Genomic DNA, 26,703 nt, shown 5'->3' on the forward strand with positions numbered 1-26,703 from the left:
AGGGAAAGGGCACAGGGCCTCTCTGGACCTCTTCTTTCTTTCCCTCTACTAGACCTATATCCTCATAGAATTAGTGATTCTTTGTTTTCACCATGTTAAAATGCACTCAAATGATGGTCAAGAAAGATTGGAGAAAAGATTGAGGTATAAAACCATACAAAATAATTCTACTCCTCTTAATAGAATTAGAAATTAAGTTGAATTACTCGGACTTTGTGGATTCAGAACTGTTTGGAATGTCTGTTGTATAAAAACACAGCATCTTAAAAAATGTGAACAGCTTGTTCTTCACTGATAGATAAAATTCAGGTCAAGCTAGCTTCTCACACTTGAGAACAAGAGAACACAGGAGAACTGAACTAATTTTCAGTTTCTGAAATAAGACATGGTATTATTATTATTATATTTTACAATTATGATAAAGGAACAGAGGAAAAAAACACCCATAATTGAACTTAGAACAAATGTTTTCCTATTCTAGTCTTTGTCTCTATGAATACATATTTTTACAAGATTAAAATGATAAGTAGGCATATCATTTTGTTCTGCTATGGTATTTTCCTGCTGGCACAGTTATTTTAATAAATGCATATTATTCAATCATGTGGAAACATCATGATTTACTTAATAATTCTACTCTGCTACAGGGTATTTACTTGATCTATCATCAGTCATTCTGTTTTATTTTCATCTGTGCTGTCTTTTCTATTACGCTTTTTGTTGTATGGACTAAATTTGGTTTGAATCAACCTGGAAGATGAATATTCATTTTAATCTATGATTATAAACATCTCCCAACAATCTTTATTCTATATATTTATTTCCTAGTCTTAAAAAATAGCTTTATGTTCCTATATGGATAAGCAATTTTATTCCCTTCCCCCAACATTCTTTAAGCAAGACCTTTTAAAACCTCCTTTTTTTCCCCTCCCAGTTTTAAGTATTACTTTTTCCTATTCAGGAGGATTTAATCAAATACCAGTATACGATGGGTCCTGTGCAAGACAGTAAGGACACTCCTCTTATTCTTTCAAAGGCTTCTGAAATTTCTCTGCACCTCAGAAATTTCAACTGTTCTGCGATTCTCTTATCCTTGAAACCCCTTGAAAAAAAACCATACTTGTACACATTTCGTCCTTCTGCACCCCACCTTTTCTACCTGATTTATCAACACAATAAACTAAATAAGCAGCCCGGCAGAGAAAGACAGAGCAGGGGTGGGCATCGTGGGGTAGGAACTGGAAACCTGAGGAGAGTTCCCACATCCATCATTTTTAGTTCTCGCAGAGGCAGGTAAAATATAAGACCTGAGTGTGCATCAGCATCACCAGGAAGTCTTCTTAAAACACACACTGTTGATGTCCACAGAGTTTTCAATTCAGTAGATCTGGGGTGGGTCCTAAGAATTTGATTTCTAACAGGTATGGTTGATATCGATACTCTTAGTCTAAGGAAGCACACTCTGAGAAATAGTGCTCTAAAGAAAAAAGAGCCACCTGTGAATAGAAATATATTTCTCGGGGTGCCTAGGTGGCTCAGTCGGTTGGGCGGCCGACTTCAGCTCAGGTCATGATCTCGCGGTCCGTGAGTTTGAGCCCCACGTCAGGCTCTGTGCTGACAGCTCAGAGCCTGGAGCCTGTTTCAGATTCTGTGTCTCCCTCTCTCTGACCCTCCCTCGTTCATGCTCTGTCTCTCTCTGTCTCAAAAAAATAAATAAAAAAAAAAAGAGTCTATTTCTAAAAAAAAAAAAAATAAAAAAAAAAAAAAAAAAAAAAAATATATATATATATATATATATATATATATATTTCTCACTGAGGATATCTCTGCCATCTTAAGGGGATATATCAAACCAAAGCTTCATGCATATATAGTTGATGACATCTAACCACTGCATCAAAATAAAGTAGTTTTTGGCATTGGCAGTATAGGGTGAAGGAAAGGTGGAAATAGATATCTGAAATGGATTTACCTGCACCTACTTGCACAGAAAATGAGAAAGATACCTGTTAACTCCGCTGTGTTATTTAATGGTTTCTTGCAGACATAGGGCAGTTGAACTTCACAGGAAAAACTCTGCCATAGACCAGACCTGGCATCCATTCTTGCACAGCTTGATCCACCTATTATCATAGGTGCACTAGGCATGTCTTAAATGATTAGAAAGAGGAGGTTAGGGCCAGAGTGGTGGTTGGAACAGATAATTTGTATTCCTAATTTTCTGCTTTTATGGGAGCTCATAAAATAGTTAAAACCTTCTACTAAAGCCTCCACGGACACTCATGTGCTTAAATCTGTCTCCCTTCTAAAATACAGGATACAGGGTGAAACACTCTAATACACTATAGTTAATTCAAAAACCAAACCCAAAAACCAAAACCAAACCTCTATCCCTAATCAACATCCGTGTCTTACTCTATGGTCAGTAGCTATTAATCTGCTACTCTATACAATAGATATACTGATTTGTGATTCAGTAATGCCCTTAAGACCTTGAATTAAAGGTTAAATTATCTTTAAAGATTTTATTTACTGAGGTGATAGAGAATTTACTCACTGATAATGAAATTTCATTAAACTAAAATGACCTATTGGTATTGCACTTAACTCATTTTTCTTATGTGTGTATAGAATACGTTTATACTGAAGCTAGTGTCAACTTTTAGATTCTACACTTGTCAGAAGCTGAAATTTAATTTTTTTTTTAATTTTAGAGAGAGAGAGAGAGAGAGAGAGAGAGAGATGGAGAGAAAGACAGAAACTTAAGCAAGGCCCACGCTTAGTGTGGAGCCTGACATGGGGCTCGATTCCACAACCTTGGGATCATGACCTGAGTTGAAATCAAGAGTCAGTTGAGTGTCCTGTGTCCAAACCTTGTGTCAGGCTCTGTGCTGGGCATGGAGACTGCTTAAGATTCTCTCTCTCCTTCGCCCCTCCTCTGCTCATGCTTGCTCGTACTTTTTCTCTCTCAAAAAAGTTAATTAGAATAAAAAGGTATCTAACTTCTTTTAGGAAGAAAAATATTTTGGCTAACTAGGGTTTTGTTTGTTTTATTCACTATAAAATTTTCTTTAAGGTATTTACATATGCAATATAATATAACCATTAGGTTGTCAGTACTTGAGCACTACTACAGGAGACCCCAAGAGTTCTAAAATGAGAGAATATTTCTGTATGGGAGTTGAGCTGCAGGTGAAACACCATTGGTCAGTCATAGACATGTCAAGTCCCCTAAAGGATACAGAACAGCTGCCAGGCCGTGTGATGAGGCTCATTCTGCTGTTACCTAAAATTGTAGGGTTGCCATAACGTTACAGACAAATTCTCACTTCTCCATGGTATGGTTCAACTTGGCTATCATGGTATTACAATAAAGAAGGAATGAGGGGAAAAAATTGTTCTTAGAATTAACCATAATAACAGCTGCCAAGATTTGAAATTTTTATAAGCTCTCAGTGAGTGGGATGCTTTTGTTTATTTACTTTTTTGAAGATTTTGCTCTGTGCATAATAGATGGAAGAAGGAGCAGTTACCTGGGTCCCAGTTGAGAAAGTTTAATGGCTTGTGGTCTGACCATTCCCAGCCTCTAGCAGAATATAGTTGATTTAAGCCAATCCAGAAAATTCTTGGAATGCCCTCTTTTTCTGTAAGAATCACATAATTTTAACAAGTGACAAAATTACCTAAATTATTACCTAAGTCAGACTTAAGCTTCTACTAATAGCAAAATTATCTGAAGGCCTTGATTGTGAGGCAGGAATCCTGCAGGAGGCTGTTTATCCAACAAAGGCAGGTGATGCGTTAAGTCAATTCTGCTTTCCCATTAGCTTGTCCCTGTCTACTAAGGTAAGGACAGAATCTTCTCAGAACAGATGTTCCACTATTTTTAGCCCTCTTGTACTAATACAGAAGAAAACAATTTCCACTATATATCTCAGTTTTGAAGAACTGATTGTATTCCAGACTGACAGTGTAAATTCATTAAGCACATATTGTTTAACTGGTACTAAGAATATAAAAACCAAAAATACAAAGTCCCTGCCTCTCTGAGGATTTCAATTTAGTAGACAGGAAGAGATATGGATCCCTCAAAAGGTAAAGTGTTACCCATACTGTTTCAGAAATATGTAGAGGAACTGTTTGGTAGGCAATGGAATATGTAGTTCTAGAGTCCAAAGGAGACATTTAGGATGAAGACACAGAACAGGACACACACACACACACACACACACACACACACACACACACCCCACACGACAGTGGAGATATATCATTCAAATTCATTATTTGACAACTAGAAGCCATCAGCAAAAAAGGGAAAGAGAAGCAGAGATAATTTAAGTAGTGATGCTAGTTGTAAATATGCCACTCAATATGCATATGCCCATAAACATATGGTAAACTGAATGAAAAGATTATAAGGCTTTTTATGCCAGTATCAAGAAAGTCAATAAAATTATTCAACAACCTAGTAAGACTTCATCAACATCATGAAAAAATAATTTGAAGATATTGAGGGCCTGATAGAAGAGACAGAAGAACTGATGTAATGGTCTACAGAAAACAAGGATGATGCTGACCAATAGAAGAGTTAATAGGTTGGAATCTCTATAAATTTGTTGATATATTCTCAGCAGTAAAACACTTGATAACAATTTCTTAATTCCTCTCAGAGAATTATGTATGATGCATTATTATATTATATAAATGATCTCTCTGTATATATATACATTTGAAATATAATTATATTTATAATTATAATATTCATAAAATATTAATTTTAATGTAAAATTTATAAATTATAAAATGTAATTTCAAATTACATTTAAATTAATTTATTTAATTTAAATTATAAATATTTATAAATTTATAAAATAATTAAATGTATATTAATATAATTATATTTTATATGATTTGTATGTATATTGTATACAAAGAAATGGTTCTTAAAATATGGATTTTTTTTTCTTTTTTTTTTTTGTAAGAGAGAGAATGTGAGCAGGGGAAGAGCAGGGGAAGAGCAGAGGAAGAAGGAGAGAGAGAATCTTACCAGGCTCCATGCCTAGTGTGGAGCCAGATGCGGGGCTTGATTTCACGATGGTGAGGTCATGACTTGTGCTGAAATCAAGAGTCGGACGCTTAACTGACTGAGCCACCTAGGTGCCCTAATATGGATTTTTACATGCAAATCAAACAGATATACCTGATATGTATCATTTTGTTCCATTACATATATCAGATATATCTGTATGATTTGCATATAGAAAAGCATATCCATATTTTAAGGGTTTTTTGAGGGAATTTTGACTGACTGTACACAATTTTTGTCTTACTGCAGCCTTGAGAATGTGAATACCTAAAACATGTGACTTCACTAGAACTGACACTCAGGAAATGGAAAATATCCTCTGTGTAGAGCAGAAATAGCAACAGCAAAGATGAAAGGGGCCAAGAGCAGTAACCAGACACCAGCATTAAAGGGATGGGCAGGAGTCTGGAAAGAGGGTGGTAGGGACAAAGGCCCAATTACCACTCCACTGAGAACGAGATGTGAAGTTAGCAGTGAATTACAAAGATACCCTGTGTCTTCCAGGAGCTTATTTGTGACAGAGGCAGGTCTTTGGGATCTAGAAGAGAGATATACTTATATCTGTATCTGTATCTATATCTGTATCCTGTATCTATGTCTATAACTGTATCTATATCTGTATCTAAATCTGCATCTGTGTCTATATCTGTATCTATATCTTTATTTGTATCTGTATCCTGTATCTATATCTGTAACTGTATCTATATCTGTATCTACATCTTAATCTGTATTACATCTATATCTGTATCTACATCTGTATCTGTATCTATATCTGTATCTGTAACTGTATCTATATCTGTATCTACATCTGTATCTACATCTATGTCTGTATCTACATCTGTATCCATATCTATATTTGTATTTGTATCTATATCTGTATGTACACCTATCTAACTATATTTTTTAATGGTAGAAATTTTAATAAGTTTATGGCCTGTTGGGAGAAGAGTCAGTAGAAGTGAGAATCAATGAAAATATAAGAGGGAGAAGAAACACCTGATGTGGATACAAACAGCTTTGGGGAAGGAGTTAACCTTGAACAAACTGGAGGGATGACAGATACAGATAAGTTTGTAAGTACTAGGATGGGAAACTAAGGGTTTGCTTCACTTTTCTCAAGGAAGTAGATGGTAAGGATACTCTCTAAGGGAGGAAAAGATGGGTATTTGGGTAGATGGCTTGAAGAGCATACTGAAGGCAACTTTGGATTCATCCTTTTCTTTCACCTTGTTAGCATAAGTGCTGGCAAACAAACTGAGGATTTAATCCAATGTAAATTTCTCATTAGGATAATTAGTTTTCTAGCCTTCCTAAAGAAGTCCTGGAAACTATGACATATTTATGGCACTCCAACTCAACCATTACAGGATATTCCAAATTCCCTTTATTAATTTTTAATGGGGATACTATGGAGGACCAATCCTTCCCATCCTTCCCAACTTCAATGTTCTTCTTTCCATGAAGACTTTTCAGATATCCCCAGGAGGATATTTGAATAATCCTATTGCTTACCTGCACATGGGAAGTACATATTTATGAAGAAACTAAATGAACTTTGGAAGCTGATAAGTTCCTATAATTTGCTTAATTACACTGTCCTATTTGTGAGCTGTATTGGTGACTTATTCTTCAATAGAATTATAGGATTTTAAAACTGACTGTGTTGACAAACAGGAATGTTCTTTATGTGTTTTATGCCAGGTGAATGTGAATGGGAAATAGATTCTAAAAATCTGGGTTGGTCAAATATGAAAGGCAGGTATTTCTTTTATGGCTTGGACAATCTGAAGCTAGATTTTTTTCTCCATACTGTCCAAGCAAGAAGCTGACCAATTTGAGACTTTGCTCACCCCATCTTTGCCATCAAGAAACAGACGATTGATAGCATAAATCCCCATACCTAATCAAATCAAACAAGCGAGTTCACTGAAGTCGATATTTGTCACTGTCCTTAAAACCTGTTCAGACTTGACCTTCTATTTCTATTCCTCTCCCCACAAGGGAGACTACAGGCCTGATAATGGTAATTGCATGTGGAAGGAGCCAGAAAAGAACCTCTTCTAATGTATAAGGAAGGTCAAACCAGCAAGGGGCCCTCACTTAGAAGTAGCCTAGTCTTGGGGCACCTGTTGAGGCCACTCTAAGTGAACAACCTCTCAGGGTGGAGACAAATGAGGAAGAATGGACTGTTGGGTCTTCTTTTGTAACTCTGGGATGAATCTGTGGTTAGAGGTTCCCTGGGAAGGCTAGAACCATGGGAGATCTGATTCCCAAACAAAATCCAGAATCCCCCATCCCCAAAAGCCCGTGTATTAGTAGAACAAAATCAAAACAAAGGTAAGTGCAGGGCAAGCAGAAAGGAAAAAGAAAGCTCTTTTAGATTGCATGGGACTTATTTTCAAGGGGCTGCTTCTGCTTTTTTTCAGGCAGTAGATTCCCTAGTCTACCATTAGCTACCAAACTAGAAATCATTTGGGAATAACATTCTCCATTATGCTCTGCATATGTACAATTCTTTTCCCCAATTAGATCAAGCACTTGGATCACAAAATCTCTGAGTCACTTTTGTTGGCCTCCCTCTCCTAGCCTAATATTTACACGTGATAGTTTTCAGTGAAGAGAGAAACTTCAAGAAACTTTCAAGATTTTGATACTGTGAGTTTCAGATGTTAAAGTACAGCTTGAATCTTGGGAAACTATCAGTTATAATTAGGCTATAATAATTATATTATGCTTAAACAGCATTCACAGTGAAAGAGAAGTCTGGAATATTAGAAAGGGTTTATCTCTAAAATTATTGCTATATATAAAATGTGGGAAGAGTCTGGCCTACGAAACAGCAGGGTCATTTAATATGTTATCTCACTTTTATGAGTTATAACATAAAAGTGATAGATAAAGAAATCATGCAACATTCACTCCTCCAAATTCATCATTAGATTGTTAGGGTTTTGATAGTCATACTTGGACACTTTTCTCCTTCACCGAAAACATCAGTTTCCAAATGTCAATATTCCAGGAGGCCTAAATTTATTGGTACTTTTCACTTTCAACAATATTTGTTATAAGGTTCACTGAGGTCTGAAACGGAATTCCATTGACAACCACTAGCCCATCAGGCTTATTTGATAGATTTCCTTTCTAGAGCTCTGATTATTCAAGTATCGAACAAAACGGGAAAAGGGTGAAGCTAAGGAAGTAAGAAAGGAGGGCTGAACAAAGTTTTAGCTAAAGAGCATGACAAAAGACTAGTAGACTTTTAATGATGAAAAGAAATGATGAAGAGAAAAAAATATATATAAGAGGATTAAGTAATATAGTAAAAAAGTAAGGGGTCTGGAGTCATATATGTTGATATTTGAATCCCAGTTCTGATACTTCTGAGGTGTGTGATGTTGGGTATGTTATTTCTAAGTAAGCATCAATTGCCTTATCTGTAAATGGGGGTAAAAGTACTTACCTTATGAGGTTGTAATGATAATTAAATTATTTAATTTGTCTGGAGACATGAGGGTTTTGCTCATAGTTTGAATTTACCAAATATTAACACTTACTATAAAGCATTGTGATGGGATTTATCTGAATTAGTCAATAGGTATTTGTTTCATATATAGGAATAATGCTTAGAGTTTTGCGCAAAAGGGAAAAAACAACCCATGAGACCCACCTATACCTGCAAAGAACTTAACTAGTCTTAAAAAAGGTAAATGCAGGGGCGCCTGGGTGGCTCAGTCGGTTGAGCGGCCGACTTCGGCTCAGGTCATGATTTCGCGGTCCGTGAGTTCAAGCCCTGCGTTGGGCTCTGTGCTGACAGCTCGGAGCCTGGAGCCTATTTCGGATTCTGTGTCTCCCTCTCTCTGACCCTCCCCCGTTCATGCTCTGTCTCTCTCTGTCTCAAAAATAAATAAACGTTAAAAAAAATTAAAAAAAACAAAAACAAATTCTCTTTATAAAAAAAAAAAAGGTAAATGCAGACACATGCCAGATACAACTTGTTTTCAAGTCAGATTGACTGTGTTCCAATTTTGGCTCTGTTAATTACTTGTGGGTGTCCTTGAACAAGTTACATTTCCTTTCTGATCCTCACATTCCTCATCTGCAAAGTAGGCTTATTAATAAAAATACCTACATGGTATTGTTATATAGTATTAAATAAGATAATGTATGAAAAGTATTTAGTACTCAGTCTGAAACATCATTGCTGTCATATGTTATGATTATTTTTTCATTCAAATCATCAGAGACTTAATAACTTTGGCTTCATGATTTTTAAAAATAATACAAAAAGTTTCTGTTTATAAACTTTCTAGTAAAAGAAGTGCAATGCTCTGATGGAAAAAGTTAGAGAAGTTTACTGAGTACATAAAAGATGTCCCAAATAAATAGAAAGGCATACCATATTCATGGATGAGTTGACTTAATAAATAATGTAGTGACAAAGGTACCTCTTTAATCTATAATTCAATGCAATTCCAAAGTCCCAATAAAGTTTTTCATTGAAATTAATAAGCTGATCCTTAAATTCATAGAAAAGAATAAGTGGTTAAAAAATAGCCAAGGCAATTCAAGAAAAAAAAAATGAGAGGACTTGCTCATCCATATTTACCATGCAGCTGGCATAATTAAAACAGTGTGGAACAGACACATAGACAGACAAGTAGACCAAAGGAATAGAATGGAGAACCTAGAAATAACCCACATGTAATAGGGGAGTTTATATTTATTAGAGGTAGAATAATAAATTTTAGGGAAAAATGTAAAATAAATAGTGCTTGATTAACTAACATCCATGTGGAGAAAGACAAATTAGATTCCCACCTCTAGAAATTTTATTTCAAATGGATTATGGATGTAAACATGAAAAGCAAAATTAAAAACTTTTGGAAGAAAAATGAGAGGTTATGTTTATCATACTAGGGCTAAGAAAGAATTTGCTAAATAATATAAATAAGCACAAAACATTATGGAACAGACTGACTGACCAAATTAAAAGTACCATATTTTTAAATAATAAGAAGCAACAAAAGTGAAAAGACCAAAGACTAGGAAAAGATATTTGTAATCCTACAGCAAAAGATAAGTGTATATAAAGAATTACTATAGATCAATAAGAAAAAGGAGGCAAACAACTCAAAAAGAAGGCAAAGGATATCACCTGGCAGATTATAAGCTGAAAACCTGAATGCCTAATAAACACAAGGCACAAAACCACATGAATTATCAGGAAAATATAAAAGACAAATGAAATAACCATTTCACATTAATCACAATGGCCAACTAAGTCTGACAACATCAAGTGCCTGCAGAGGTGTAAATGAATACAGCCACTTTGGAAAGTAATTTGGAATTTTTATTACAGGTGAAGAGATGTGCACCCCATGACTAAGCAATTCCTACTCAAGTAAAAATCTCATACATGTCTACCCCATGAGACACATATGAGGATGTTCCTTACAGTGGTATTTGTAATAGGAAAAGCTGAAAACAACCTGTTTCTCAATAGGGGGATGGATAAATTGTGGTTTATTCATACAAGGTAACAGCAGCAGTTGACAACGTATAAACTTACATATGGGTAAATAAGTATTTGTATCATTTAAAAACCTAGATATGTTTTTATATCTGTTTTAATCTATGTTTTCATATCTGTGTATTATAGATCTATATAATGAAAACATATGCCGTATTTATACATATATATGTTATAAAAGCACTCAAAGAATGGTTATTTTGAGACGTGGTCATGGGTTTTCAACTCTATTAACATTTTATTTCTTTAAAGGGAGGGAAGCAAGGAAAGAGGGACGGAATCAATCCATGTAATGCAATATGACAAATGTTAGTGTACAACGCGTGTGTAAAGTCAGGGCGGTGGTTATACAGGTCTCTTTTAGGTTATATTCTATTTTTGTATGTACAAGTTTTCACAATTAAAAATGTTTAAATTACCACCATCACCCCACAAACAAAATAAAACAAAATCCTATCCACTCTATGTGTCCATTCATTAAACCATTTGCAGATTTCTTAATTCTCTCCTTGCCTTTGAGTATGGCACTCCTCTACCCAACCACAAGAACGTTTCACTGAGGCCATCCAGTGTGACTCAGCCATGTTCGTTACCTTCCTTGAGTTCTCCACTTTTCAATGTTCAAACTGTTTAATGTTCACCTTTTACAAAACCTTTTCTCTTAGGCTTAGGGTAGCAGTTTAATCTTGCTACCTCATTCCATTTTCTGAGCAATAACTTCTTTTCACTCTCCAACATGAAATGCAGTTTCAATGGATAGAATGTGATTCTATTAATACCTTTTTGCTTGAGGGCTTCAGTGTTGATGTTTAGATCCCAAGAAAAGACAGAAAGATATATACACAAATCCACATACCCAGGTATGAAAATAGAGGTAGACAGATGGCATCTTTACAATCCCGGCAATTTGGTCTACCACATGCAAACCTACCTTTAAGATAAGTTAATTCATCAGCATCACTGATGCTCAGTAAGTTAGCTCCTTGATTCTGACATGAAACATAAGCTTCCTTCCAAGAAAGAGATGCCTGAGTATTAAATTGGTAGCAACTTCCAATCTGCTCATTCTTTTCCCAATTATCTTCACAGCCATTTTCTGTTGATAAAAAGATATGTTAGCCATCATGAAGTAAGGGCGTAATGTTTTATATTACTAAGAATGTTTACCAATACTGCAATTCAATTTCCATCTTCTTAGGATACACTAAAATTGAAGTTTATTGTTCAAATGACCATGTTTTGATTCTTTGGTTACACAAAGAAATTTTGAAGTCATAGGAACCAAATGACCTTGGCTGATGAAAGCTTCCACTCTCCTATCCTCTACTCTCCCATTATCCGCTACCAATTACAATGCCATATTTTAGCCCCTGCCTGCCCTCTGCCTAAACGTAGGAGTCTTCAACTGTGTTCACGTTGTTAAACTCCTGAGCTGATGAAAAACAAGTTCACTTGCAGATAGCGGCAGACGGCAGAGGGGTTTGCCACAGTTTGCAGTGAAACTCCTGTGTGTATGTGTGTGTGCAGACATGGTACTTAAATGCCCATAATGTAGAACCCAAGTGACTACCTTATTTGAAAAACTCAGTCTGAATTTTTCCTTAATATATTAACAGAGGATTTAATAAATGACATATAATTAATATTATACAATCAATATTACATATGTATATGTACACATGTGTGCATACGTATACAGACGTACATGTTCGTTGTATAATGTGCATATTATTTTCTTCAACAAATACTTAGGCGCACCTGGGTGGCTCAGTCAGTGAAGCATCCAACTCTTGATTTCGGCTTAGGTCATGATCTCATGATTTGCGAGATTAAGCCCCGAGTTGGGCTCTGTGCTGACAGCATGGAGCCTGTAAGGGATTTCCTCTCCTCTCTCTGCCCCTCCCCCTGCTTTCTCTCTCTCTCAAAATAAATGTTAAAAAAAACCCAAATATCTAAAAGCAGTTACAATTCCAGACAAAGACCCTTCAAATTATTTCTTATATGAGATATATAGATCTTGATACAGCTGGTTCAAAAACATACTTAGAGACTCCCATATACTGTCTAGAAGAGGAAACCTAATATAGGCTATATCGTATGTGTCCCAGGCTCCACTCTGGGGGTTTTGCAAAGAGCCTCCCATCATCAGTCACATATTACATGTTAGACTCATGGCCTTTCAAGCTGGAAGGGCCCTCCTAGGTCATCTTGTCTAATGCTCTCATTTCACAGATGGGAACAAAGATCTAGAGGTGCTTGTGGCAGAGCTGTGATCAGAGCACTGGTCTCTAAATCTACTCTTGTTGATCTTTTGAACAGCATACGCTGCTTCTTCAGTCACTTTTGAATGGCCTAAATAGCAATATAGGTGGTTGTGACATTTGGTGAAAACAAAATAGGTAGATTTGCAAGTACATCGCCTCAAGTCTCCTTATTACCACTGGAGCCCTATGCCTGAAATCCAGAAGCTTCCGGGGGATGGCAGTATGTCTGCTATAAAATATAATCTACATGGTTTAGGAATCCTCAGCTTTGAGAAACTCACAGTCTTACTTCGTCCCTAAAAAGAACTCTGAGAGGTATATGAATGCATTAATACCTCCCATTCTCACCCCACCACCCAAAGGAAGCTACAGACACTGATACTCATAACAGTCAAGGAAGCAAGGTGGAGTGGAATAAATATGTGGGGAATGAGTGTCAGGAATCCTGGAATCTCCACCAGACTCCATATGAATGTGGTCTGATCCTGACAGACCATGTCATCAATCTGGGTCTGCCGCCCCTCACCTGAGAATTGAGGGATTGCACTGGATAACCTCTACGCTCCCTTTCACACCTAAAATTTCTGATCCAGACTATAATGAGGTTTAAATGAAATCAGTGCCTAGTTGACCAAACTCTGCCTCATATCAGTTATAGTTGAAGCAAACATCAGCGTTTATCTTTTAGTAGGTTCTGGGTGTTGAAAAGCCTATGCCTCCACCTGGAATAGTAATTCTCAAAGTGTGGTCCTCAGACCAGTATCCTCTGGGAACTCATTGAACTGTGAATTCTTGGGCCCCACTCCAAAGCTACCAAATTATAATTTCCAAAGATGGGCTCCAGAAATCTTTGTTCTAACAAACTTTCCAAGTGATTCTGCTGCAGAACCATTTCCTCAGTGTAACCTCTTCTAGTTGCTTAGAACTCTTCATTTTGGAGCTCAGCTTCCTTAAAGAGGAATCAGCATTACTAATACCAGTAGACTGGCTACTGAATGAGGCATGATATAGTATAGTTATTTGGGTCAAGGAATTCAGAACTGGGTTTCCTAGATTTGAATCTTAGTTCTGAAATGTATTTGTTATGTGACCTTAGGCAAGTGCTGTAATTCCCCTGTGCCTCACTTTGGTCATCTGTGAAATGGGGATAAATAGTGGTGCCTACCTTATAAGGTTGTGTGAAGATTGAATGAGTTGATATAGTTTGAGTGGTTAGAATGGTATCTGACACTTGGTAAGGCCCTAAAAGCATTAACTATTATTACCTAGGTCTGGAGATTTTTCCTTTCTCTTTGTTATACATTCTTCCAAACTACTGACCACTTAAAAATATTTCTGGGGCACTTATCACATGTCAGGTATTGTGATCACCTGTAACTCTCACCTGACTGGTGATAAAATATGTCTCAGTTATATGCCAGATAATGAATCAACTGCTACTTTGGTCTCTCTCTCTTTCTAAAGAATAGTAAACTCTTTAGCATGTCCTGAATAGTTTGCTTCTAGTAAGAAGCAATTAGAAAAAATGCTCTGCTCAACACACACAAATAGCAGAAGGAACAGTGTCACCAATTTTGAGAGGGCCAGGGATATGGGTCTCTTTTGTCCCCTACTCTCTACTTCAGGCCATAAATATACTTAAGTGTCTATCATCCTAAGAGTGTTTCTTTAACCTATCTACCCCACAAACCACCATCTTTGCTCTTTTTCTATTTCATAAACCTTAAGAGGCTTTCTCTCTTATTCACGCCTGTCCACTATAACTTAGCTTCTATGACCAATGGTCTTTTGAAACTGCTCTAATGAAGGTCAGCAGCAATTTCCTAACTGCTCATGCTTTTTCCACTTCCTATTCCTGAGGTATCTATGCTACAGACACTCCCTCCTTCTTTGTCTTCCATGATACCATCCTGTCTTGGTTCTATTCTTGGCCTACTCCTAAAAGCAAGCTCATAGCTACACATTATTTCCCTCTTCCCTCAAATATATATTTTTTCTCTAGGATAATATTTGTTGCAGTCATTTGTGAGTCATCTTGGACTCTTCTTTGTCCCTTTTGCTTCACAGAAATGGTATCCATTGTCTCTCTCTCTATAAAGCCTGTTAGCCCATACATACCTGGTATTAAGCAGATGCCCCACTTTTGATCATACTCATAATTTAAAGTGGTTGCACACCATGGCCCACCATGATTTTCATCACGAATGCACTCATGATGCCAGGTCCCATTAACTAAGAATGGAAATTCACAAGGTCTTCCATAGGAGTTCCCATCTCTGGTATATATCTCTGTGGTGTGGGGAGGAAGGAAAGGAAAGTTAAAAACTGGACAATCACCTTCATTTAACTAATTCCTAAATTTTCTGTGAAAGAAAGATTGTTGTTTGCGCTTAAGAGAATACACTATCAGGGTGCCTGGGTAGCTCAGTGAATTAAACATTTGACTCTTGATATTGGCTCAGGTTGTGATCTCGCAGTTGTGAGACTGAGCTCAAGCCTGGCATTGGGCTCTGTGCTGAACACGGAGGTTGCTTGGGATTCTCTCTCTCCCTCTCTCTCTGCCTCTCCCCTGTTTGTGTTCTCTCTCTCTCTCTCTCTCTCTCTCTCTCTCTCTTTCTCTCTCTCAAAATAAATAAACTTAAAAACATAAATAATAAAAAAAGAGAATACAGTATCTAAGTAGGTTGCACAGCGTGGAAATTCAGAGCATGGAAACTGACTGGTCAGATCTGTACTTGAATGCTGGCTCCCCCACTGACTGACTGTGTGGCTGTAGCAAGCTCTCTAATTTCTATTAGCCTCAGTTTCTGTATCTGCAAACTAGGAATAATAGTATCTAGCTAATAGGTTTATTCAAGAGGATTCAATGAGATAATCCATGTAAAGCATCATTTATTATGGTGTGATAAAGAGCTAAATGATCCTGGCTTGATCCTGCAGGGATCAACTGATTGCCATGGGTGGAAGACTACTTCACCAGAAGGGGATCTCTGCCTGAGACTAAATTTACATTTTAAATTATTTTATTTAGTAAGAGTGGGGCCAGAAAAATACCTTGGAGTCACTGAGGGTGGGTGTGGACTTTGGAACCAGGTGTAGTTAGGCAGATGGACGCATAGCCCCATTGCTCACAGACTGGTGGTAGAACTGAGGTTGTGGGTTTTGAGGAAGTGGGAGAAAGAACAGCTGGATCTCTGAGATGGTTCTTGGAGAAGAGCGGGACACGGTAATTCATGTTATAAAAGAAGAACCAGCTTCGTCTGGGAAGTCATGGGGCTGGCTGGTGGCCAGAGAGGTATTAGTACCAGGTTTTCATTTTGTTTTATTTAAATTCAAGCTAGTTGTCATACAGTGGAGTCTTGGCTTCAGGAGTAGAACCCAGTGATTCATCCCTTACATATGACACCCAGTGCTCATCCTAAAAAGTGCCCTCCTTAATGCCCCTCACCCATTTAGCAATCCCCCTACCCATCTCCCCTACAGCAACCCTCAGTTTGTTTTCTGTATTTAAGAGTCTCTTATGGTTTGCCCCCTTCTCTGTTTTTATCTTATTTTTCCTTCCCTTCCCCTATGTTCACCTGTTGAGTTTCATTTTAATAATTTGCCCTGGTGCATGGATAAAAACTAAAAAATTATTCCAACCACAAATATGCCTGGAAATACTAAAGAAAGTGCTCAATATTTATGTGGATAACAGTTCTCTTGGAAAGAGGCTTTTATAGAACAGCTAGCTATGTAATTATTTTGGTTACCTTTTTCCATACCCTTAATTTGTTTAAAACCAAGGTCATTATCAGATCAAATAGTGGCTATTTACCAAGGTAAAGCATAATAGTCAGATCTTATCACCCTTTACCAGGCTATTAGGGTCCATCAAAATGTCTCACAGATTTGCTTAAAAGTGCACTTAAGATAGTATTTGATTCCACGTCCTTTATCATTCTCAAATATTCAGTTAACTGAAGTATGAGACTTGATTTAACAGTTTAGAATATATTAAGCAGTAGTACAGCAAAAAGTAAGAATAATCCAGATGCTTTTATTTACAAACAATCTTTTAAGGGACACTGGTTTTATTTTCCTCTGACATATAAATGATTTTGGACAGGATATTTCTGTTAAAGAGTAATTTGGCCTTACATTTTATAATAAATCTGCTTATTACCTGTGTTCTCTTTTTAATGATACCAAAGCTTACAATAGTTCATGACAATTTCTCTTCCAACATTACAGTACTTAAAAGGAGTCCCTGAACACAGCAACTATTACTTGTAGAACCCTCAGTTTCTTCCTTTTTAAAAAGTCTTGTGTTTCTGTAATACAGAGTGCTTTCACATACATTTCTTTTACTTGCTCTTTACCATAAACCTATGAGAGCTATAGGGTATGTATTACACTTTTTTGTGAAATCTCCATTTTTTGCAATGTAGTTATATAAAACATTCACTAAACTGTAAGTGACAAGGATGGGAACTGGCTCCCTCATTAGAGTCCTTGACATGTTAAGCACAACTTGTGACTTCTGCCTTCTCAGATTTCAAGTTCTGTTTCATAGCTTAAAGCTGGGTTTCAATTAAAAAACTCTCCTATTCACAATATCGTTTGAAGAATGATAAGGATATAGCAACCACCACATCAGTAGCAGCTAACTTATGCTAAATGTTCACAAAGAGGTTTGTTCTCACACATTTTTCACTGCTGCTGGATCTCTTAAATCCTATGGGTTTCCCTAGAGAGACAGCCTTTTCCTGAGAAGAATCTTCTCTGAATGTGTGAATTTATGATGACTGCACTCTCAAAACAACAGCTTATTCTGAAATAGGTACAAATTGGTGAGTTGAATCACTTACATGGAAAACTAACATTAATTTCTTCTGCAACATGAGGCAAAATAGCTTCAATGGTTAAAGAGGTTGGCAGGCTCGCAAGAGTTGTTCAAAATTCAGACAGTTCTCCACTAAATTCAATTTCCTCTGGATTCACCAAATATTCAAAATTTGAAGGCTGCTAGTGAGCTCAAGATATCTTAATGATATACACATTTATCTGGAGGCTGGTCAAAGGCAATTCATTCATAAAGTTTATACAACTAAAGTTTTCTCTGAGATGAACATGACTCACACAGGATGGGGGTTGGAGGAAGGCAACCCAGGAAACAATGACAAATAATTTTTCTCATATTATAAGTAAAAACATTTATATTGCAAATACAAGGGAGAAATAAAAAAGCTATATTTGGGGAATTCAAATTATGGTGTTGAGCACTGCTTTGCTGTAACAAGTTTGGGTAACCTTGGACTTCACTCTATTGGGACTCTTAAGTCTTATCTTTCTTATCTCTAGACAGCTAGCTAGACAAAAGGCAGGGCAGAGACCAATATGCAGAGTCTGACAGAGTAGTGCCAGAGAAAGCCCTTAACTGAAGACAGTAGTCTCTAATCTAAGAGCAGGAAGGGACTACATAAATTTAAAAGAGTAAAACTGCCAGGACTTAACATGTGATTAATTTAGTAAGAGAGGAAAGCAGGACAATTCCAGGGTGACTTATAGATTCCTGACACACACGACTTGGATGGTACCAATCATCTGGAAAGGAATAGAAAAGAGGAGGTAGGTTTGACCCTGGCTTCTGTCCAGATTAAAACTTGAGGTGTGTACTGATGAGTCAGAACTATGAGAGCCTTTTCTCAGAAATCTCTAAAGTTCTTATTTGAAAATCCAGTGTTCCAAATATTGTATTTGGTAAGGTCAAGAAACACTTTGTGCCTGTGGGCACTGCTTAGTTCTTTCTGGGTTGGTACCCCAAGTGGGTTCTTAAACTTTTTTTGTGCTCCTGATAACTTTGGCAGCTATATGAAATGCACAGGTGCCCTTCTCAGAAGAATATTACAAATGCATAAAATAAACCCCATAGGATTACAAAGAAAATCAGTTAGACTGAAATTAAGGTCTTGGGGTACTTAAGGAATTTACGATTACAACTACATCCCTCAAAAGAATCAGGAGCAGGAGACAGAAAGAGCCCTGCCGAGAAAATAATACTGTCTGATCTTTGAACAAATTCGATGAAACAAGTCAAATCCAGTTCAAAAGGCATTTTGTGTCATTCCATGTTTTCTCTTAGTTGCCAAACTGGAGAAACGCTTTCAAAGTACAAAATTTAAACTTGCCATTAAGTGGTATCCAAATAGCAATTGCTTTTTTTTTTTTTAACGTTTATTTACTTTTGAGACAGAGAGAGACAGAGCATGAATGGGGGGAGGGTCAGAGAGAGAGGGAGACACAGAATCCGAAGCAGGCTCCAGGCTCTGAGCTGTCAGCACAGAGCCTGACGCGGGGCTCGAACTCATGAACCACAAGATCATGACCTAAGCCGAAGTTGGACACTTAACCGACTGAGCCACCCAGGCGCCCCTAGCAATTGCTTTTTAATGTTAGGAGGAAGCTGGCTAGCAAAAACAGACTTGTTCAATGACTCAAGGATCGAGGATTAAAAAAAGGAAAACCCCATATCTAATTCTCCAATATTTTCCCGTTAATAGCAGAACCTGACATCTCAGAAGCAGATGCATCTTCAGTAGGAAATAGAAATAGGTTACCACAGGAGAAAAATTTGTGTGTGTTATGGGAAGGACAGAAAGCCAAATTTAGCTTAAGTGAGCTTTAAGAGAAAAGAAAAATCCCTGTGAAGCTATATAAATTTACAAAGAAGAGCAAAGGTGAGATAAGGGTTAAGCCTTAGATAAGATAATTAAATATATATTTATATATAAACATTTGATGTAATTCAGAACAAGATGATGAAAAAGATTTGCTTGGGTGATACCAAATTACATTTAGAGGTTTAAAAAAAATAAATCTACTCCTTCTGACTTGGAAAGTTGTTATAATCCAGTTTCTAGATGCAGAACAAAGTTCATGATCAGCTATGTCATAGGCAATATTCATATACAGTTGACCTTCCAATAACATGGGTTTGAACTGCACAGGTCCGCTTATATGTGGATTTTTTTCTGATAAATACGGTACAGTACTGTAAATGTATTTCTATTCCTTATGATTTTCTTTCCTTTTTTTTAGTTTATTTACTTATTTTGAGAGAGAGAAAAAGAGAGAGCATGAGTGGGGAAGAGGCTGAGAGTGAAGGAGACAGAGAATCCGAAGCAGGCTCCGACTTGGGGCTGGATGTCACCAACTGTGAGATGACGACCTGAGCCAAAATCAAGAGTCAGATGCTTAACTGACTGAGCCACCGAAGCACCCCTCTTTATTATTTTCTTAATAGCATTTTCTTTCCTCTAGGTTACTTTATTGTAAGAATACATTATGTAATACATATACAAAATACGTGTTAACTGTTTATGTTGTTGGTAGGCTTCCAGTAAACAATAGGTTATTAGTAGTTAAGTTTGGGTGAGTCAAATTTTCAATTGCACGGGGGTCAGTGCTCTTAACCCCCACATTGTTCAAGGGTGAACTGTATTTATTTTTGAAAGCAATTAAGAAAAAGTCCACTCTTGAAAAGCTGAATCATAAACACAAACATTAAAGTGTGACCGCCATGCCAAAAATAGAAATTCACTCACATGAGGTCTTTAAGTTTTTCCATTACATAAAAATCTGCCAAGGAGAAATACATTTTCTTTTTTCTTTTCTTTTCTTTTCTTTTCTTTTCTTTTCTTTTCTTTTCTTTTCTTTTCTTTTCTTTTCTTTTTCTTTCTTCTTTTTTAACTTATAAAAAGTTTGATTTTACTAGGTCATTTGAATTTTATCCTGTATGAAGAATTTCCTGTTACTCTACCATTTCTTTCCCTCTGGAGTTCAGAATGTAATCATAGGAAATACATATACTCAAGCATCAGAGAGATTTCAGATCCTAGGTTTACTACAGAGTGACTGTGTGACCTCTGACGAAGTACCTAACCTCTTCTGTAAAATAGGAAAAACAGCACCAACCTCACATGGGTAGCCCAATGTTACTGCACTGTGCCTGAAACTGAATGCTAGCTCACTGCCCTTACCAACGCATGACTTTATTTGTGATCAGTTGTGCAGGTTCAATGTCACATTTACCAAACCCAACAGCAAATGACTAAAGTCCCTCTCCAATACTCACCATGGTAAGGCTGGTCACAGAGGTTTTCCTCTGTGCCTCCTTTCTTCCAGACGTCAGATGAATTTGTACTTGCTATAGCATGTCCATTCTTCAGAGCCAATCTGTACTGGGCAGCTCCGTACAAAGAGTAGTGCTCACATTTCCACCACAGCATAGCACTGGAGTCACAGCTGAACATTCTCAAGGAGTCTGTAGGTTTAGTAATATCTAGCCCCAGGCACTTCTGGGATTGCAAATGAAAGAGGCGATGCTGGGACACCCACTTCCATAACATGTCCCTACTTCCATCACAGTCTGTTGCTATTATCCAGTCATTCAGTGGCTTGATGCACTTGCCCATGTTTTCATTGACAACGGTGAATGGATCATTGCCTGAGTCAAGACAGACAGTTAAAGAAGACATTTCAGGATTCTGAACTGTGTGGTTAGTGTGCCTTGGCCCCTGCTTGCTGAGGGGAGTCTGAACACTCCGGGATTACTCCCACCCTCCAACATCTATAAACTGCAATGCACTTATACAAGGTCAGAGGACAGTGGTAGTCAGAGAGGCAGTATAGTGTGGATTAAGAGCATGAGCCAGTCTGCCTAGGTTCATAGTCTGCCTCTGCTACTTATTACCCATGTGATCAGGGCAAGTTATCTAACCACTATGCCTCAGTTTCCTCCTTTGTAAAATAGTACTTCCATATGGTAGATATTAGGTTAAAATGAGCTTATACAGGTAAAGCACTTAGAATGGTATGTATATTTTTATTGTTGTTCCGTGAAATATCTGCCCCCCCTTATTTAATGAGATGAAGAAACTCCTTCGTTTTCATCTTCCTTAGAGAGGTGGTCTACGATCAATGAAAAGTATCCTGAACCTATTCAGGACCACAGTTCTGTCTTGCTTATATTAGCTACTATGGCAGGGTAAATTATTACATGGCATGAACGTGTCTCAGAGGAGATGGAGAGACTTCTGAGGGGGCAGAAGTAGAATAGTGGGGTAAAGGGATGAGAGGAAATGAAGATCTGGATTCTGAGGGTAGGAGGGACTGTAATCAGCTCTACCTTAGCACCCACAGGAACGTGATGAGAAGCAGTGGAGAGGGGTCGGGAGAGTGCTGACTGTGTGGATCACCTACGGAGGCTGAGGCTGAGCCTGAGCTCCAGAAATCACCTGGGATTCAGAATTCAACAGCCAGGAGGTTTGGACAGTGGGAAACTCCAAAGTGATGAGCATAAGCTGAAGGCGAACGAAGGGACCTCCCTGAACGCTTCCCTGCCACTTTTGCATAAGTTGGGGAAGACCTGAGTAATGACAAAAACTGAAGTTCTGCTAACTTGGTGGAATGGGACCTCAGAATAAAATTTAATCTGATTCTATGAAAATAAAGTAATGCATGGTTTCTTGCACACCTGAGCTTGTGGAACAGGATTCACATCTGTTATAACAACTTACAGTTGAACAATTTGGTCAGTGCTTTTAGAAAGAAAAATTTTTTGAAGTTATAGCACAAAAGTTCATGTTGCTGAGAGGAAAGCTGAAAGACAGTTAAACAATCATTGTCAGTGAACCAAAGGGTTCAGCAGAAGGACCTGTAAATTTTTAGTTCCCAAAAGGCACTTTCACTTTGATGCCAGTTTCACAACCATTGATTTTACTAACGCTACATACCTTTTCTGATAATAATTCACAGGCTTTCAGAGTTAAAAATTCTTATACGAAGGACTTGAGGGGAAATTTCACCATATAAATAATAACTATTCCATTAAGTCAAATCTCAGCTTGAACTTCGAACAGAATTTTTTGCTTTAAATAGCAGCAGCAGCAACAAGAATAGGAACAACTACAAAATCCTGTAAAACTTTAAGTTACTTCTGCTTTCAACTCTGTATTTTAAAATATTACGTAAGGCTGCAGCTAGGTGTCTTGGTCATAGCAACTTCCATCCCTCACCCTTCCTTCTTGGACATTTCTCCGCCATTCTCTGCTTTATGGACACCATTTGGGAGGATAGTTAACAAAAAGAGGAAAACATACTGTCTTAGAAGATTATCGCTCACAATTTCTCCAGTGTGCTTCTCCTACATATTCAATATCGACGCAGACCCATGAGGTACTTTTTTCCCAAACTATTCTCTCACTTCTCCAAGATAAATCTCATATTCCAAAGTATCAGGAGTTACTGGAGAAAAAAAAGAAGTCTGCTTCTACAGGAGAATAGGCTGCCACCTCCCTTGCTGGAACATTTCCCTCTGTTGCCCTGTGGTCTCACTGCCTTCTTTCGTGGGCACTCTGCTCTGTGCCCTTTGATCCCAGATAGATGAGCTGGGCCAGCAGGAGTTTTGCTATCTTTGCAGTGTTTCAAAGTTCTTTCAAGTTGCCTTTGCAGAATCCAATAGATTAGCTATAGCTCTTAGTATAGTGGCACAAGCAGTGGAATACGAGTTAGGGGTGCTAGGTTGAAGACCTACCTCCACTACCAGTTAGTTGGTAGAGATGTTGGGGAAGTCACTTAATCTCCCCAGGGTCTTCCTATCTCCAAATGTAAGATGAAAGCAGAGAAGTTTAAGATACCTTAGCCACTTTCAGTACTAATATCCTATGCTTCCACAAGATAAGTTTTCCTAGCCTTTCAGGTTTTACTGGTCTTTGCCAAGTTCATTGTATATTGTTCTTAAACAGATGTCCACAACTTTATTATGTCATGCTAATGCTAGTAGCATTTTAGGTCATCCTAATCCCATTAGCATCAGGTATGTGCACCTAGGTAACAGTGATGCTTTATAAATACTCTTTGGAAGTGAAAAAAAAAAAATTACCCTTTCCCATTTACTGTATGTTTTACTTCTGGGACACCCATAGACTGAAGAAGTTTGTAGGAACTCTGAAAGACTACAGGAGAGGTATGGAATGGCATGGAAAAGGTATGTAAAAGAGGAGTTGCCAAGCTTCTTACCTAATTGTAACATCTATGATCATAAATACTTGACTCATTTTAAATCTGTCTTTTAACTATTTACAATCAATGTTTGACATCCATAGAGTTCCCTTAGCACATACATTAATTATTGATATGATTTAAGGAAACTTGCCATTAGCCTTCATACATAATGTATGTGTAAGCATTCATACATAATATATAAGGTAGGGAGAGTCGTCTTTTTATGATGTTTCCCCATATCATTCCTTACCCTTCGCAGAAGCAGTTCAGTCTGCCTCAGTCTTGTGACCCTACCGGGATGGTAGAGCTGAAGGGTGGGAAGGACTGAGGAAGTGTGAAAATAATTCCTTATTTATAAAATGTGTTAAATAAGGGTAAATAAAATATTTCAGAAATATATTACACTTTGAAAAGGTAATTACACAGCAACTTATAAAAGATTCTTTATTGACAACCTTATGTTGCATCTTATTCATGTTATCTTATAATATATCCTAAATGGAATTTTAATGTTTACTTCCACATACAATATTTGGGCAAGTCTAAAAGGCAGAGGTTGATGAAAATAAGCCTCATCATCCCTAGTAGCATTTTTATATGCTTCATTTCATAGAAATATTCTAGTGGTATCTGAGAGGAAATGGCTAAGTAGTATTATCATATACTGAAAACGAGTTTTTAGTATTCCACATTCATCAAAGGAAAACTATCTCCTATTGCCTAATCATTAGGTAATTCTTGTCTTACCTAAACAAAAGAGGTCTGCACAGTCCAAAGAGAAGTTGGACATCAACATTTTATAATCACAGACAAATGGAGAGGGAGATAGAGGCAAGAAGGATGAAGATTGCAGTATTTTTAGTTTCAGGGGAACTTCTAGAGTCCACAGTGTTAAGAATTTCATGGAGTCACCACCATGTACACAGATCATACGTGTGGAGTAGGAAAGAATCAGAAGTTTGGGTTTGTCAGTTCAAAAACAGGTCCTGAAGTGACCTTGGGTCCATGACAATCTACTAGGAGTCAGGAAGTCATGGCATTCAGATTGGGTGTTATGGGCTGGTGAGAACCTCAGGAGTCCGAGAAGGACTGGTTTACTTCAAGCTATTAGCTCTCCCAGGAGGCCAAAAAGTAAACCAAGCAATTGGGATTTCCCCAAGGGCACAGAGCAACTACTAGGTGTTGAAATTAGGTGTTTCAGCACCTGAGCAACACAGGCCTCCTGCACAAACCTAACGGCATACATGTGACAGAGTGCATGCCATTACCAGCATCGTGAAGCTGACACACTGCCAAACAAATTACTCAAATGGCTAGGGTTTCAAAATTCCAGTGCTTCCCTTAATGGGACCACAAGTCTGGTCTGAGGGTGTAGTAAACAGACCAGAGCAGCTACTAAGGGTGAAGAAGGATTCAGGAAATCAAATACCTGTCAGGACCTAGTGCAGGAAGAATGGAGTTAAGCTGATGCTCTTTGCTTTGGGGTGATGAGAAAGGCCAGGGATTGCAGAGATTGCAAAAATTAAGGAAATCTTGAGTTCTGTGGGGGAGACAAAAACAGATAAGACTAAAGCAGAAGCAGATGGAAACCAAGTCTTCGGTGACAGAAAGGTCAGGGTGTTTTGACTGTGGTTAGTTGTGGCAGTGAAATATTTCTACCTGGATTGTGGGCAGGTGGAATAGAATTCTCACAGCCAGTAAAGGACTTTTGGCAGTTTCCAACAGGGAGGGTCAAAGGAGAATGGAGAAGTGTGAATCAGATCAGCATTCACTAAAAGGTCCTTGTTGTAGATAGGGTGATGTCACTCACACTCTGGGAAGCTTCTTCACATCACGCTCTGTAAAAAGTCTAAATCTGGCAGTAACTTAGTTTAGCTCTTACAGGAAAATAAGAACCACAAGCAGCCTACGGTTTTCAAAAAAGTTCTTACCCATCTTTTACTTCCTCATACAGGAAAAGTGAACAGAAGTGGTAGGTGGTGACGGCCCACTGACCACTCGCTATGCAGCCCGACTAAGAAAGTCCTCGGGGGCATCTTTTGCCAAGGCAAAAAGAAAGTAAAAGCAAACTCCGATTGCTGCCAGGGGGCATGGTGAGGCTGGCACTACCCAGAGCATCAGCGAAGGGAGTCTATTCCTGGTCCTGCTTCCGCAGTTAGAGGCAGGAAGGTCTCTGGACAAGCCACCTGCGCTTCAACGTGGGACCGTCAGCCTCGCAGGGGTGTTTTGGAGTTGATAAGGCAGTTAGGGGAAAAGATCGCCGCTCAAGGCTTTAGGGGAGAGCATCGTAAAGAAGTTATGATCATTGTCACTTTAGAAGACATGGCTTAACCTGACTTCCTTTTGGACGTGCACGTTGGCGGACGTGCAGCTAAGTTGGGGCATCATTAATCATTCTGGGCGCTATGGGTAGAAAGTTCCTCTAGACACTGAGTGGCCAAGGTGACCAGGAGGCGAAGGAGGGGCGAGACCCGCTGGATGGGGTGTGGGGGTTGCTGAAGAGCCCTTTACTCTAAGGAGGCAAGATTTTGGAGGCTTCAGGACGAGGAAGGGGCGGGGGAGCAGCACAGAAAAGGTCATGCGCCTTCCCTAAGGTGGACTGTTCTCTCTCAGCACTAGAAAGGCCCTGCCACCACTCCCCCCGCCGCCACCCCTCCATCCTCCAGGCGCCCGAGGGCCAGGGAGCTCCTCCTACCCCAGAATTCCCCTTCGGCTCACATGTTCGGCTCCAGACCCCCGAGGAAAGCAGAGGTGACGAGACCCGGGGCGCCGCC

At 38.2% G+C, this 26,703-nt stretch overlaps 1 protein-coding gene across 2 annotated transcripts in view; it reads right to left on the reverse strand.

The window, feature by feature from the left end:
- The window catches only part of LOC112861305 (CD302 antigen), a 135,315-nt gene that overhangs the window by 108,345 nt on the left and 267 nt on the right, over positions 1-26,703 (reverse strand). For both annotated transcript variants that reach the window (XM_025924643.2, XM_025924658.2), the window contains exons 2-6: positions 21,000-21,371; positions 15,002-15,172; positions 11,551-11,715; positions 3,534-3,644; positions 2,007-2,150 (exon numbers count right to left, since the gene is read on the reverse strand). In XM_025924643.2, the coding sequence (XP_025780428.2) occupies positions 2,007-2,150; positions 3,534-3,644; positions 11,551-11,715; positions 15,002-15,172; positions 21,000-21,371 (963 nt within the window). The remainder of the gene's footprint in view (positions 1-2,006; positions 2,151-3,533; positions 3,645-11,550; positions 11,716-15,001; positions 15,173-20,999; positions 21,372-26,703) is intronic.

Source organism: Puma concolor, chromosome C1 (assembly GCF_028749965.1).
Source record: "Puma concolor isolate L17-30 chromosome C1, mPumCon1.1.hap2, whole genome shotgun sequence".
NCBI classification, from domain to species: Eukaryota; Metazoa; Chordata; class Mammalia; order Carnivora; family Felidae; genus Puma; species Puma concolor.